This window comes from Sinocyclocheilus anshuiensis, unplaced genomic scaffold, assembly GCF_001515605.1.
Source record: "Sinocyclocheilus anshuiensis isolate Anshui unplaced genomic scaffold, SAMN03320099.WGS_v1.1 scaffold807, whole genome shotgun sequence".
Classification (NCBI taxonomy): Eukaryota; Metazoa; Chordata; class Actinopteri; order Cypriniformes; family Cyprinidae; genus Sinocyclocheilus; species Sinocyclocheilus anshuiensis.
In genome coordinates this window covers 205,643-221,326 of record NW_015551077.1, presented here as the reverse complement: position 1 = coordinate 221,326, position 15,684 = coordinate 205,643, and the positions used below count along the sequence as shown (strand labels likewise).

Below are 15,684 nucleotides of genomic sequence, written 5' to 3'. Positions count from 1 at the left end.
GGTTTAGAACGACATGAGGGTGAGTAATTAATGACAGAATTTTCATTTTTGGGTGAACTAACCCTTTAATTAACAGATATGGGTGTCATGCCATAACATATTTTTAATACGACTGACTTTATATTTAATGTGAATTTAACATTGAAAGTTAATGTGAATAAAAACATTGCAAGCTAGGCTACTAATCATAATACTTTCATTGTACAGAAAGAGAGCAAATAACATGTATATTATCAAAGAAAATTTTCACTGACAGTCTAGTTCAAGCACTCTCAAAAACTCCCATTAAAATCACTGAAGCTGTTTACACTATGAAATTAATATCTTACATTCGTACAAACATTTGCACTTTGTCGTTTCTGATGAGAGAATTTGCCAGAAAGCAGTGTTGCCAACTGCTTTCAATTGAAAGTAGCTAAAACTGGTAGCTAAATGTCACTAGATGACATCACAATGGCAAATTCACTGATCTATATAAAGATGAACGTAGATCAGTGGGCAAGATGAGAACTTAGATAAGGTTTGTCCAAGCAGTTGCTGTATTTGTCCCTAAACTTTTGAAAAAAGTCTCAAGGGGTAGGGAAGTCGCTAAATCTAGCTACAAAGTAGCTAAATTGGCAACACTGCCCAGAAGTACGGATCGAGGGAGCATAACGGCCGCAAGGGGGGCGCTCGCGAGCACCCTTCTGAACGCTAAAATGACGAATAGGACACCCTACGGTCTCTGGACTTAACGGACACGCGCACGCGGCGGCCATTGTAAGTCCGTAAGACCTCAAGTGCACATGAAGTGTTCCATTTGGGACAGGGCCTCAGTCAGCGAGCGAGTGAAGAAAACACTGGCATTTTAGCGATGACTCATCTGAACACCTCTGATTGGTCATTGCGTTCATAAGCTCAACGGCATCGTGTGTGATTGGTTATAATGCAGCGCCGTACAAACGCGTCTGTCTCTGGCTCAGCGCCAGCCAGCGAACGCAGATTTAGCAGCTGATAATATGACGCGCTGAACATTCTAATCACACTGGTGTGATTGTATTAAATATAGAAAAGATTAATAGGATATTTTTTTGTCTTTTGGAAGCTGCATTCAAAATCCACTTGGCTCAAAATCTGAGGGGGCACGTGCCCCCTCACTTTGAATGGGCATGACACCTCTGACTTGCTTTTTTTTTTTTCATTTTAGTGGATTGTGCCCAGTAAAACAAGAAATATGGATAATTTTAACTTCATGTATTCAGTACAGCATTTGCAATAAATTATATTTGCTTATTCCTAAGTGTCTTATTCTGTGTAAAATAGTTAGTTTCCCAGCACTCAGTTTCACCTGTGTCTCTTGATTCTTTATCCTCTGCTAGTGTTGGCTGGTTCATGATTTGGTCAGGTGGGTTGATTTATTTTCATATTCAAGTAACGCCCACATCTTTAACCCACAGCCCAGAGGACTAATTAGTTCTTATCAGGCCTCTACCTTGTCTCAGGCCTGATTTATGTCACATCAGCCCATGGACAAGACAATTATCCTTCTGCATGTGTGAATGGGTCTATGAAAATGAGAGATGTAATATATCAGAATTGTTTTTGTGGGGTTGAAGGGTCATTTAATTTTTAATTTGACCGAATGACCCAGTAAGTTAAAATGTTAACATATTAAGTATTTTCCCATCAAGTGTGTTATATAAGTCTTTTGAAATGAACTGAATTGTATTCTAAATGTGTAAGGATTTTTTTAAGGGCACTCCTGTTTACTGTCCACTTGTTTTCCCTTAGCTGTTGCATTATGGGCCAGTATCATCCTCCACCATGCCCTGGTGTTGTTAACTAGCCCCAATCAACAGGCCTGCTGCTGGACACATCTTTCACTGGGTCTGACTCCCCTATTAACTAAAAGCAATGTGGACCTCTCCTCACGTTTGCCACTCCCCCGTTACTGCCCATCAATCTCACACACACACACACGCCTGTTTCACAGCATCGCCTGCTGTTCCCCAGATCATCAGTCACACCACAGACCCTGGTCCTGATCTTGAATGCATTTGAACTGTGTCTCAACGAACAGGAAGTCTAAGTACTCCTGACTACCTCACAATATGATACACATTGTGATACAGGTGTCAACACATTGGGTCTCATTCATGAAACCTGTGTTAATATATAAGTAAATTCTGAGTAATTTGCCCGTAAAACAGACCTTCCCGAAAACTCTTCTCCGGATTCACAAATGCATTGTAATCATCAGATTTGATAGTTAAGTGTGTGTATTTGAATGAATTCCAGTCATTTGTGAAAAGGCCCTGCGTGCACAATCATTCATTACCATAATCCCCACCGGTGAATTACATGTCCAGGAACGCTCTGGAATTTTCTGAACAGCCTTCTCAGGTTTGGCTCCAGTACATTGCATAAATGCAAAAAAGACTAATAGACCACATGGCTAACCATAAATATTCAATTAACGTGTGTCCACCAAAGCGTTTTTAGCCAGCTGAGAAAATGCCAGGCGGTCTTCTGAAAGTGGCCAACTGGTGGCGCTTGAGAAGCCTTTGGTGGCACAGCGTTTTTCCAGCTGAGATGCTTTGGTTGCTATGATTTGGAATATCCGCGGCAGTAACGTATTACTAGTATCTCATTTTGAATATTATTGAATATAGAAATGCAGTAACTAGGGGTGTGAACCTATACTGGTCTCACAGTTCGGTTCGATTACGATTATCATGTCATCGATTCGGTTCAATTCGATGTCACGATGCATCACAATGCATCGACGATGCACTGCATCCTTAATTTTCAATTTTACTTCACATGTATACAATTTTGTCAATACATACAAGCAGTCAGATATATGAACTGTACCTGACGTTAGTGGTTCAACGGATCGTAGTTGATCCGTGATCCGTACGGACCAAGCCCCACGGTTCGGCACGCATGTGATCTGCGGATTAATTGCAAAATTTAACCATAATAGAGTATAAGTTTATCATTTGTTCGTACATACACAAGCAAGCGAATTTTAAACAATTCCAGAGAGAAAAGGCGAAAGGGAACTCGATTCGTTACGCACACATGTTTCAGACGGCCGAACTGTCGAACTGAACTGAATCCTCTTCTGAATCCTGAACAAACACATATACATAAAATTTATGACAAAATACCCAATCTCGACAATCATTCAGGTAAACGCAGTCAGGTATGTCTCAAGTGAATGAAAACAGCTGAGAAAGAAATCGGATGTGATCAGTGTTGCCAACTGATTTTCAGGGGAAGTTGCTAAAGGAAGGTTGATTTGTTGCTAAAAGTTGCTAAATGACCTTGTGATGTCATTGCACGATGACATCATCACGTAATCACAATGCAAAAAATATATTTGATATATGTTAATTTAGATTTGTTTGTAAAATAATATAAATGTATAATGCAATATTAAAATATAAACAACTAATTTTAAACACAACATTGAATTATTTAACACTTACACTTTTTTTTATTAGCTAGTAAACTAGTAAAACTGCACATTCTGAACAATTGTAGTTTTAAGCAGTGTAGCCTAAGTTACACTCTAATAAAAGTCTGTAAAAGTAGAATACAATCTACTGTTAATATGATGGAATTTTCTGTAATTATTTTTCACAGGTTTTTTTTTTACCTGCACTTTAAATTACACATTGTATTTTGTGTTTTGGGGATACAGGGTTACAACGGATAATGGGAAATGGATAACAGATCATGTCTTGGACAATTAAAATCTGCTTTGCAATGATTTGTATTGTGAAAAGTGCTATACAAATAAACTTGAATTGAATTACTAGAACCTTTTCTATTTCTCTAGATATTTTTCTTACAGTGTACTAACTGATCAACAATTGCAGGTACAAGCTACTCACAAGGTGTTTCATAAATGAACAATTATTCAGTTATTAAATTATTATTATTATTATTAATTGAACAATTGCGAATAACAGCTAACTTAATTCACGTGATTTGTTTACTGCTAGGCATCTTTGGTTTCCTCGTGTCATTTGGATGGAAAATGTGTGCCTTTTATCGTGTGAGTCACTTATCAAAAGTTGCTAAATGTTGCCAAATAAATGTAAAAAATAGCTAAATTTGTTGCTAGGTGCTTTTGGAAGAAAAAGTAGCCAGGGTAGTCTGAGAAGTTGCTAAATTTGGCAACAAAACTGCTAAGTTGTCAACACTGGATGTGATGTGTATCATTATATCGGATCCGTGCATCAAGTCTTAAAGGGACAGCGGCCTATAAATACTGCTGCTGTCATTAATGATCATCAAACAACAAAATGGCTGTGATAAATCTATATTTAATTTATACAGTGAACACTATGAAGTGTTTTTTCCCCTAATTATTACATTTCTGTATTTGAATACTACCAACCTCATTTTATTTGTAACATATTCTGTTGTATTTATCTATGCTTGTAATTTGTGTATTTGTTCTTATTTTTACTGGCTGTTCTCTTGTCTCTTTAATCATGTTTAAACTTTCTTAGTTAATCTAGTAGTATTTGCTGTGGTATCAAAGAAGTACTTTGCTTTAAGTAATAAATGGAAAGCAAGTTAAATTGAAATATGTTTCTTTTCTTGCTGATCCGAAAAGTGATCTGATCCGTGGGTCAAAAACCGCAATGTGATCCGAACCGTGAGATTTGTGATCCGTTGAACCACTACCTGACGTGGTTTCTCAGGTTAGTGGTAGGCTATTACCCCCTGCATATTTTATTACACACAGCGTGTGTCTTCTCCAGGTCGTGCTTACCAGGTTGTTCATAAAAGCCGAAATGTGCCCAGATGTCGGTTTTAAAGTAGTTGGAGCATTTTTAATTACTCGCACTCGTGTCTCGCCTCCCTCCGCCATTAGGCGCGTTCAACTTGAAGCAGCGCTGCACAGAATGATCAGTGTATGACATCAACTGCGAGAGCGATTTGAAAGCATAAGGATCTGTCTGCTCTTTTATCGCTCTCGCGGTATTTGATGTCATACACTGATCATTCTGTGCAGCGCTGCTTCAAGCCGAACGCGCCTAATGTATGCTACCGCAACAAATTACGTCAGAAAAGCGCCAGTACATTATAATCGGTTATGGTCTATAACTGAACCGATACCAAATAGCCCTCATCTGCATCGCGATGCATCGTAGAAACGATTAATTTCGACACCCCTAGCAGTAACCAGCAATATTAACTTCTCCATTATTCAGTCGTTGGACAAATAGAATGGCTGGTCGTTGTAGTATTTGTCCTGCCTCTTCTCCAGCAGGTGTAAATTTCTTTCGTACCAACTAACATTTTGAAAATACAAACATTTTCATGAATTCGAAAGTTTACGTCAGAATGGCTTTGCACAAAAATTAGTTCTGCTCGTGTTTCATGAATGAGGCCCATTGTCATGCACCACAACTGGAACGCAGTTGAAACTGCAAATGAGGAAGACGCCGCATACCCGCAAGGGAGTGAACCTGCAGGATCATTTTCAAATGCACTCCACTTTTATCATGCATAGTGCTTCAGAAGTGGCTCTGAACACTACGAAATGCAACTTTGACAGTTCTAGATGACCTACTGCTTCATTAATAGATTCGTAGGAAACTATTCAAGCACATAAATTAAGATTATAGTGGTTCAACGAATCACAAATCTCACGGTTCGGATCACATTGCGGTTTTTGACCCATGGATCAGATCATTTTTCGGATCAGCAAGAAAATAAACATTTCAATTTAACTTGCATTCCATTTATTACTTAAAGTGAAGTACTTTGATACCACAGCAAATACTACTAGATTAACTAAGAAAGTTTAAACATGATTAAAGAGACAAGAGAACAGCCAGTAAAAATAAGAACAAATACACAAATTACAAGCATAGATAAATGCAACAGAATATGTTACAAATAAAATGAGGTTGGTTGTATTCAAATACAGAAATGTAATAATTAGGGAAAATAACACCACATAGTGTTCACTGTATAAATTAAATATAGATTTTTATCACAGCTGTTTTGTTGTTTGATGATCATTAATGACAGCAGCAGTATTTATAGGCCACTGTACCTTTAAGACTTGATGCACGGATCCGATATAATGATACATATCACATCCGATTTCTTTCTCAGCTGTTTTCATTCACTTGAGACATAACTGACTGCGTTTACCTGAATGATTGTCGAGATTGGGTATTTTGTCATAATTTTATGTATATGTGTTTGTTCAGAGGATTCAGAAGAGGATTCAGTTCGGTGTTCTCACGCCGTCTGAAACACGTGTGCATAACGAATCGAGTTCCCTTTTGCCTTTTCTCTCTGGAATTGTTTAAAATTCGCTTTCTTGTGTAAATATGAACAAATGATAAACCTATACTCTATTATGGTTAAATTTTGCAATTAATCCATGGATCACATGCGTGCCGAACTGTGGGGCTTGGTCCGTACGGATCACGGATCAACTACGATCCGTTTAACCACTAATTGATTATGACTGGCATTGAGGCAGTTTCTGGCAGATTTAATAATTGCAAGCAGTTTTTTGTAATCTTGAGAGCCTGTGGTAGGTCTAAGGTTGTAGACCTGTTCTAATCTGTGTTGTGCAAGGCTTTGCGACACTCTCTAGCATCTTTGTTGGAGCCAAGGGATTCCCCAGAGTCCCTACGACACTCCCAGATCGAATATCGGATAGACAATGAACATTTCTTCATGCGCTGCACACTCTTTGCCAGTAACTAGAAATGATTACAGCCCCAATCAGATTTGCCAGCCCCCTTTTGCAAAGCTAATTGGTAATTTCAGCCGCACCTCTTGTGGAAGACCACTGAGGCAAGAAAGAGCAGCAGCACTCTTTTTCCCTTTTCTTTAGTCCTCATCCTTTTCTTTTTGTCCCCTTCTGGTATTTGTGGAGTGCTTCTGGTGGGTGGGGTGTGTGTGAGATGTGCTCCAGTAGCTACAGATGCCCACTTTTTAGTAGAGACAACAGGGTGTTAGTTTACGCCAGCTCATCAGTGTGAACAAGAATCGGGGGCTCGTACGGGATTCTACTTAGCAGAGAATTCACTAGATTCTGCCGGGGGTCTTGGCTGGGGCCCTGCTCATTGTTCTTCCAAAAATTCCACAAAAGAGATGTCAGGGTGGGGGGCCGATCTGGCCCTCTTGCATGGTCAGATCAGGTCTCTGGGGTCACAGCTTTATCAGTGAGCTGAACGTTAACAGGACTGAACTCTGATGACAGGAAGTAGGGGAGGTCGATTTCTGTATTAAATTTTATGTTTGGGATGTTGTTCTACTGAAATAACTTTGCCTTGACATTGGCAATTTCAGACATTTGTTGCCACTTTTAACATTTTGATAGCTCATAGATCGGGGTTGTCCAGTCCTGCTGCTGCAGGGCCAATGTCCTGCAGAGATCAGTTCCAACTTGCCCCAACACACCTGCCTGGAAGTTTGTGGTGATCGTCAAGACTTTGATTAGCTGGTTCAGGTGTGTTTAATTAAGGTTGAAGCTAAATTCTGCAGGACAGTGACCCTTCAGGAGCAAGATTGGACACCCCTGTCATAGAACAACTCTTGCAACTTTTGGCAGGTTTTTGCAAGCACATCCTTTTCAGTCAAGAAGGCTTTGCCTTTTGATGGTTGGTCAGTGCTTAAGCAAATATCAGAGTTGCATGTAATTCTCCCTTATCTCATAGAGGCTTTCACAACTGACAGCACACATTCTTCCCCCCCAGGAGGTTCTGATGATGTTGGATAACTACGTCCGAGACTTCAAAGCTTTAATCGACTGGATCCAACTACAGGAGAAGCTGGAAAAAACAGACGCTCAGAACAGGTGATAATGTGCTTGCTATCTAAATGGGGACATGCCATTGTCTTCTGTTGTTTTTCTATACAGCTAGTTAACCATATACGCAAACCCTCCTTTCAGCCTGATCAATGAGTAATTTGTGTAGATTCACTATTTCACTGCCTCACCCCTTTACGTAATGAGTAAGTGACCACAACATTAGTAAATTGATTATGGTATAAAAGCAAGAGCTTTTAAGTTGTGTGTCAAACTGTAAAGTACTCCTTAGAAAGCTCTGTACATTTCTACAGCATTTAAATGTGTGTCCTTTAGAAGCATTTAAGCATGCCCTGGACCTTGCATGTCTGTTTATTAAATATTTTTGGGAATTTTATATGCTTTTTATATGTTTGGGATCTGTTCTGAATCAGTACCTTTCTTTTAATATTTTATCCTGTTCTCGCAGGCCCACATCTTTGGCTTGGGAAGTTCGAAAGATGTCACCAGGGCGACATGTAATGTCCAGCCCCTCGTCAGACCGTATTGTTCCATCACCTGGCGTTCGCCGTGCCCTCAATTTTGGGTAGGCCAATCCAGTTACATCCATCACACCCAGGATCACTCAAAAACATTTCCCTCAAGTACTCACAAGTACTTTTTTCTCCAATACTAGCTCTTATATATTATTGTGTTATTAGTCACTCTGACCACTTGATAACATATGCCATGGTAACTAATCACAAAAAATGTTTTTTAATAATAATATATATATATGTGTGTGTGTGTAAAGTCAAATGTTTTTATGATTGATCATTGCTTTTTAATTACTCAGTACATTTGTATAAGGATTGTTGTGAATTATGACAGACTGTTTCAGGATTTGGTTTTATAATTGTTTTCAGTCTTTGGGGATGGAAAAAAATCTAATTTTTTCACATGGATATTTCATAAAGATATGTGTCCACTATTGGGGACATCATGCATTTTAGTATATACCATATATTATAAGTAATGATCACTGTGTGAAAATTATGAACTCATTATTTGATTTGTAATGTTGTACAGGAAAGGTTTTATAAGTGTTTCACCTATAAAGTATTCTGGGCAAAAAAGCTATTAATTGAAAATGTTTATTCCATCCATATTCTCTCCTGTCTTAAAATATATGAAGTGTCTAAACTTGAATAGACCTAAAACAATAGATCTGATCTGGACCAGTAGATTGTGAAAAAAATACAGCTAATAATGTGGTATATTGGAAAATATTACTGTATAGGAACTATATTCGTTATACTATATCATTTGCTATTGCAAAGTAAAAACTGATAATATAATGATATTAAACTTGCATAATATTATTTGGAAACTATCAAATATGCTGTTCCTTGGGTCTTTTTTATTTATTTTTTGACATCAACTATTTATTTTTATTTTCCCAAGGTTTACTCGCAATTTCAGATATAGTCAGATATATATCTGCTTGAATCTGGCCTGAAGACATTATCCTTGCCCGCAGCATGCTAATTGACACCGGTGTCTCTATTGGCAAACTGTGGCGACTCTCAACTCCTAACAGAGGAGCAAGACTTGAGGCTCCCTGCATTAGTTGTTGTTGTTTTTTTTTTTAACTGATAGTGTGAAAGGAAGACAATTGATAATGCGATTTAAAATGCCACTGAATGCTCAGATGGAGAAATCAATGGCAGATATAATACATATCTTGGCCTCGCTACGAGACCGGAAAGACTACACCCGTCTGGCAAAGGCTGGGAGGAAAAGAGTAATCGATCCGCAACAGCCTAAGCGTTTTGTTTAATGTGATTTTTGCCGGGTTCTCCTCAGGCCTGCGCTTGAGACTGTGGGGGGTGCAGATCTAAGTGTGGTTAAAGACTGCTGAAGCATGGGCATCCATGTCTGTATTACACTGTAATTGGATGCTGCAGGAAATGGATATTGATCAAGACGGAGGGCCCTCGGTCTAAAGTTTCCATTTTAGCTTGCAGTGTTTGAGGATGCCCAGTGCAATGATGCATAGCTAGAGCATTTGCGATGACTACCCATAGAAGGGGACTATTTAACAATAATGACTAAAACATTTGTATCTGTTATAATTGTGCGACTGTCGATGAAGAACACCACCTGGGTACTGTCCACTTGGGCATTTGAATCTGAGACCTCTGGTTTAAATGGTTTGTGTGTGTTTACAGGGGTCCCCCTCCCACTCTGGCTGTGGCACGTCTCACCCACACTGGACCAAGCTGGGCTGACCGAGTCAAGTGTTCCCAGTCCCTTTCTGTTCCCAGACCAAGTGTCAACATCCCTGCTGAAAAACCAGGTGAACGGATCATTTGTTTTCAAAACCAGATGTTTAAGCATTTCTGTGGTTATGTATATATCTATGTCCATCAATCCTTAGCAAAGAAAGATGCAGAGGGCTGGGAGACTGTGCAGCGTGGGCGCTCCATGAGGCCACGCTCCAACACCATGGTGGCCAAGGTAAGCCCCGTTCTGGCACATGTAAGCCCCAAAGATGACAGCGACAAGGAGAACCAGCGCATCCAGCCCTCACCCCAGGAAAAATCTCAGGAGGTGAGGGAGGAAGAGCAACCTGTACCCCAAGAGCAGAGCCAAGAGACGGAAAAGACCTCAGTCATCGAGGTACTGACGTCAGCCAGCCTCCCTTCATTAATTATTCAGTTCTCAGGCATAGATATGAAGACTCTGTAACATCAGAATGTTTTTGTTTGGCCACACTGTGTACATAGATACACTGTCCAGACAGGGCAGTATCAAGTGTTCAAGCATCGATTTTCTACATGTTTATCAGATTTAATGAGGTTTATTAAATATTGACGATACAATGTCCTAGATTACATTTGGACAATATGCCAAAGCCAAAAGTTCTCTTGCAAAACCTAGTGAGCTGCCATACCATCTACTTCCAACATAGGCACCTGCCTGCTAAAACAGCACCTCAACTGAAATAGAACATCATTAGTGACTGATTTGGAACGCTCTGTGCAGGCAGAGACCCATAATTGATTTCAACGAGTTTGTCATTGGCATGTTGCTAAGCTAATGTCACCAGGGCCGTCCTTAGGAGGGTGCAACTGGTACGGTCGCACCGGTCCCTGCGCTTGAGGTGATCTGGCATTCAGCATTAAATAAAACATTCATCTGCCATCTTGACATCATTTTTCTTTCACTATGCTTGTTACAATGCAATGTGGTATTGTCTTCTCCAAAGAGCATTTGATGCCACCCTAGAATTTGTCCAAAATTTATTAGTAAGCAGAAAAATCAAGTTGCCTACCTTATGGAACAGCCTTCACATCCAGAGCCTTGTCTTGAAATTCTGCCTCTGTATGCAAGCTTACTAGGTTTTAGAACAGAGAATGTAGTTGAGACTGTGGTGACTCAAAATGACTTGTTTGCATGTTTGTGGTTTTTGATTGTACAGTTCTTGGTATGCTACATGTTTGTTTTGAAATGCATGATATTGTGTAATTATTTAGCATGCTGTGTTTCTTTAGTTCTGTTTTTCTTGCTGCTCTCGTATCTACCAAATGGTCTGTCATACAGATGTGGCAGTTAGTGCTGTGACATGCATGTTTGTGTTCATATTTGTGTGTCCATCTGTGTGTATATTGCACAGCCCCCAGCGGAAAATATTGAAGAGCCAGGGCAGAGTTTCAGTGCCCCCTCTGACCCCACGCCACCCCCTACCTCTCCGCGTTTGCCGGCCCTGTGCTCGGTTTTGGATTCCGATCCAGATCCTCCTCCTGTAACCCTTTCCCAACTAGAGGAGCTGGGTACTGGGCAAGCCAAAGTAGAGCAGGGGATGGAGGGGTCGGTGTGGAAGGTCGTGGCACCACCGGCAAAAGCAGAGGCAGCGGTCTACGTTCCCCTGGCAGCGATGACACTGGAGAGCATGCTGGACCCCACAGAACTTTCCACCGTGAGTGCTGAGAGACACAGTCCAGGGTCAGGACTGCCGCCTAAACAAAGTCAATCCCAAAAACCTCCAGGCGAGGCAGGATTACCCCCCTCCCTCCTCCTTTCTCTCAGCAAGTTATATGTATGTGTGTGCTGGCAGGGGTGAACTAGTATCACTGCGAGTAGAGAACAGGAAGGCCCAGTGTTTATAGTTGCCACAGTTGCTCAAGTTTTTATTTTAGGCTTGTCAAGTGTCCCCTGCACCAGTCAGACAACCTGACTGGTTTTCTCCCCATGGGCTGTCATTGACCTTGACCTCCCTTTGAGCCTTGACCTCCCAAAATCTTGCTACATTCAAATATGCCACTACACATGCCCCTTTTCCAGCAAAAGGGGCTGTTCCTGGTGCATCTGCAGATCTCCCTCACAAACCTGAGCCCCTCTGACCAATTATATTGGAGGTTCCTATTTGGAAAGTAACAGTTTTGGTGCCATTTCTTTCAGCTCACAACCACCCTTGTTCTGCACAGAACAGGGCCAAATTGTTTGTGGAAAAGAGGTGACAACATGTACAGATTCCAGGTTAGAATCCAAGTACACTAATTAAATTTCTGTCCAGCAACCAACTAGCTGCAAAATGTTTTGCTTGATCCTTTTTTGCTTGAAGTTCAAGACTATTAATTGGTTTAACTACTTGACCTACAGACGTAGGCCAAATGGCTTTTCTTCAGATAGGATGGCTGTGAGAAGGCGACTCTTGTTTTGGCATTCTGCTTGTCTCCTGTCTCGCTCTTGTAAGAGAAACCTCCAAGGGGTTAATTAAGGCTAGACCCACAGCATTTTCTGTGAGCTACCGGCTTCCATTACTCAACGGGTGTTGGCCTCTGTACAAAACCCAGTCTGAAACAATGGAGATGGATGATATTTAAACACCCTGACAGGAGCACAATCTCAGTCGAGTCGGAATCCGGAATCATTGCTTCCGAGGTCCAGACACCACCTCTCTGGGTGGGTCAGATAAGCCCTGCTCTGTTTAGACTCCAGATCTAAGACCAGCAGGCGTGCTGTTGAGAGAAATCCAGCTCTTATTATGCTCGTTAGCATGACGTCTGACACTGACCTCAGTGCAGCCCTGGCCGTCTCCATCTTCTCCCACGGCCGTCTGAAATTGGCACTCTGCATACTGTTCACTCGTCAGGTTCTGAAAGTGGGGGTCAAGTGTTGTGGCCTGTGATGGCAGTGGGTAGGATACTTTTTCCAAAATATTTTGGCAATTTAGCAGTCATCACGAGTCATGAAGACCCACAGGTGCACCCGTGGAAGGAATGTATGAGCAAAAATGTGCCCCTCAACAAATCCCCCCTTTGTTACCACCCTAAAATTAGAATAAACCCCTTCTGCCTACAGGTAACTATTCTCCAAAACACTAGAGTTACCTGATGGCATTTTGCAAAACAGGCTGCACAGGGTTTTTGGCTATCTTAAAGAGATAGTAATATGGTATTAATTTTAGTTTGTGCAGGTCTTTAAGTCTTAAATTTGATTGTAAAAATCCTGCAGATACCCTGTATTTGGTGGGTGGGGGTAGCATTTTAATTTAGATAAGAGTATTTTAATATATCAACAATAATTAATTGATTTCAGTTCTTTTCAATTTTCATCCTGCTGCCCCCTTGTAAGTTTTCTTAAGCCTCTGTTGAGAACTACTGTTGTGAATGGACCCAATCAAAACAAATTGAACAAACTAATATATTTATATAAATTTAGTTATAATTAATAAAGTAAATAAATTTATTAATTATTATAATATTTTTTAATTATTTACATGAATGTATACTTATACACATGCATGTATTATATACATTTATATAGATAAACTTATTTATATTTAGTTACATGATTATATTGTCATCTTATTTAAAATCTTTGATATGTGCAACACAGTTGTTTTGCAAAACATTCCAAGTTAACCCCTTTTGCCAATTGAAGTGAACTATAGATTCTTTTAATCTATGTTTAATAATCGTCTTTTAATCATGACTATATTCACAACACAACATGGCCTCTCATACCTTATTGCTTAAATTTGTTCTATCATACCAAATAAGAACTCCTTCCCATCTCCTCGTCCTTATTGTGGTTGTGCTGCATGATTTCGTTATGCTTCCCCATGCGTGGTTTTTGTGATTGATTATGTTTATGGCGTGTGCCAGTATTATGATTTCATTTTATCTCCGTTCAGTTTCTAACTAAATCTTTTGCATTTGTTAAGTTTTGTGGTGTGCAGGCTTTCAGCAAACATTTAAAATTTGGTTGCATTTCAGAAATCTGAGTCTAGCCTAATTTCAGATGAAGTGCTGAAATGATTGCACCATGTCTTAATTGAAGTTGTGCTGCCTGGGCATGAACTCAAAAGCCTGGTGTGGCGGCCTTGGCACTGTACGGCACTTTTTGTGCCTCTGTTTGGTGTGGTGACTTCAGTGACTGTTTTGTGCCTGTTGTCAGCCCCAATCCATGGCTGAAGTTTTGGCTAAGAAGGAAGAGCTGGCCGACCGCCTGGAAAAAGCTAACGAAGAGGCAATCGCAAGTGCCATCGCAGAGGAGGAGCAGCTGACGCGGGAGATCCAAGCAGAGAACAACGAACTGGAGACCGACAACGAGAGTGACTTCTCTGTAAGTCAACAATTATCCCTAGTGGTTTATATTGCTGATGTAATTACAACAACATCAATCTTCTTTGCTCTTTTATGTGTGTTTTCTGAATTTAGTGTCATTTTTATTTTGCTCTCTTAAAGGCAAGTATTGGGAGTGGAAGTTGTGGCTTGAGTTTAGACTGGAGCGAGATGCTAGCTGATTATGACGGTAATGATGCGAATAACATATGCATTGCTAACTGTATGTATAAGTCTAGTTAATTCTGTTTATTTTAATGACAGAAAATGAAATGGCCAGAATTGCTGGAATGAAATTAATATTTATTTTTACACAATATTTTCTGGAAAATTTGCCTTCTAATGATTAAACTTTGACTTAACCCGAATTCATGTAAAATAACAACCGCTACTTTTATTTGCTGTCATATTTTGTTATTTTTTGAAGGATATATGCTTGTATAGACTTTTATAGAAATTGCAGTTAAGCAAATGACATAAAAAGTAGGGATGCACCGATACCACTTTTTTCAGAACGAGTCCGATACTGATACTTTCAGTTTTGGTACTCGCCGATACCGATACCTGTATTTTCACAGCATTTGTAATGTTTTTTTAAATATTGGGTACAGAAACAAAATAATGGTAATAATAATAATATGAATCATGTAATTTGGCTTCATTTAGCAAACAGATATTACCTTCAGTTAATTCCACACTTAATTATACCTGTTAAAATGTATTGTATAAGCTTTTGTTACTTTCACTGTTCATTTTAATGGCGCATAAGAGCTGCTCCATTGCAGCAGCTCAATACTGTAATCACAAAACATTTTCCTAAAATAATGCAGGGAACCACTCATACATTATACGAGTGCACGCGTACTATTTTGGTGATGTAATTTGCGTCATGCGCAGTGTACGCGGACCCTCGCGTACGGGTAAAAACCGAAGTATACTTTGGCCTTAAAGCAAGCTAAACATACGTAGCGTGCACACGTTTGTATTCGTGCAGAATGAGAGAGACACTTACAGCCTAGTGCATTTCACCCAGTCTGCTAGTTTCACTTCTGCTTTAAATAAAGTTGTGTATGCTTGACGTTTAAAATAAATGCTGTTTATAGTGAATATGCCTATAATTTTTGTTTGTTTTATATTTACGATTTAGTTTTAATCCAAATGCATGCGCTAATGGAGCGAACAGCAATCAAGATCATGCAACAGAAGTGCGCGCTCTCGGACTCTCTCTCTCTCTCTCTCTCTCTCTCTCTCTCTCTCTCTCTCTCTCTCTGTCTTGCCTCCCTCCGCGCCTGC

At 39.9% G+C, this 15,684-nt stretch overlaps 1 protein-coding gene across 2 annotated transcripts in view; it reads left to right on the top strand.

Annotated features, from left to right (window-relative positions):
• The window catches only part of LOC107662441 (S phase cyclin A-associated protein in the endoplasmic reticulum-like), a 127,417-nt gene that overhangs the window by 25,272 nt on the left and 86,461 nt on the right, over window positions 1–15,684 (top strand). For both annotated transcript variants that reach the window (XM_016452465.1, XM_016452466.1), the window contains exons 5-11: window positions 7,728–7,828; window positions 8,250–8,366; window positions 9,991–10,118; window positions 10,200–10,441; window positions 11,439–11,741; window positions 14,225–14,392; window positions 14,515–14,581. In XM_016452465.1, the coding sequence (XP_016307951.1) occupies window positions 7,728–7,828; window positions 8,250–8,366; window positions 9,991–10,118; window positions 10,200–10,441; window positions 11,439–11,741; window positions 14,225–14,392; window positions 14,515–14,581 (1,126 nt within the window). The remainder of the gene's footprint in view (window positions 1–7,727; window positions 7,829–8,249; window positions 8,367–9,990; window positions 10,119–10,199; window positions 10,442–11,438; window positions 11,742–14,224; window positions 14,393–14,514; window positions 14,582–15,684) is intronic.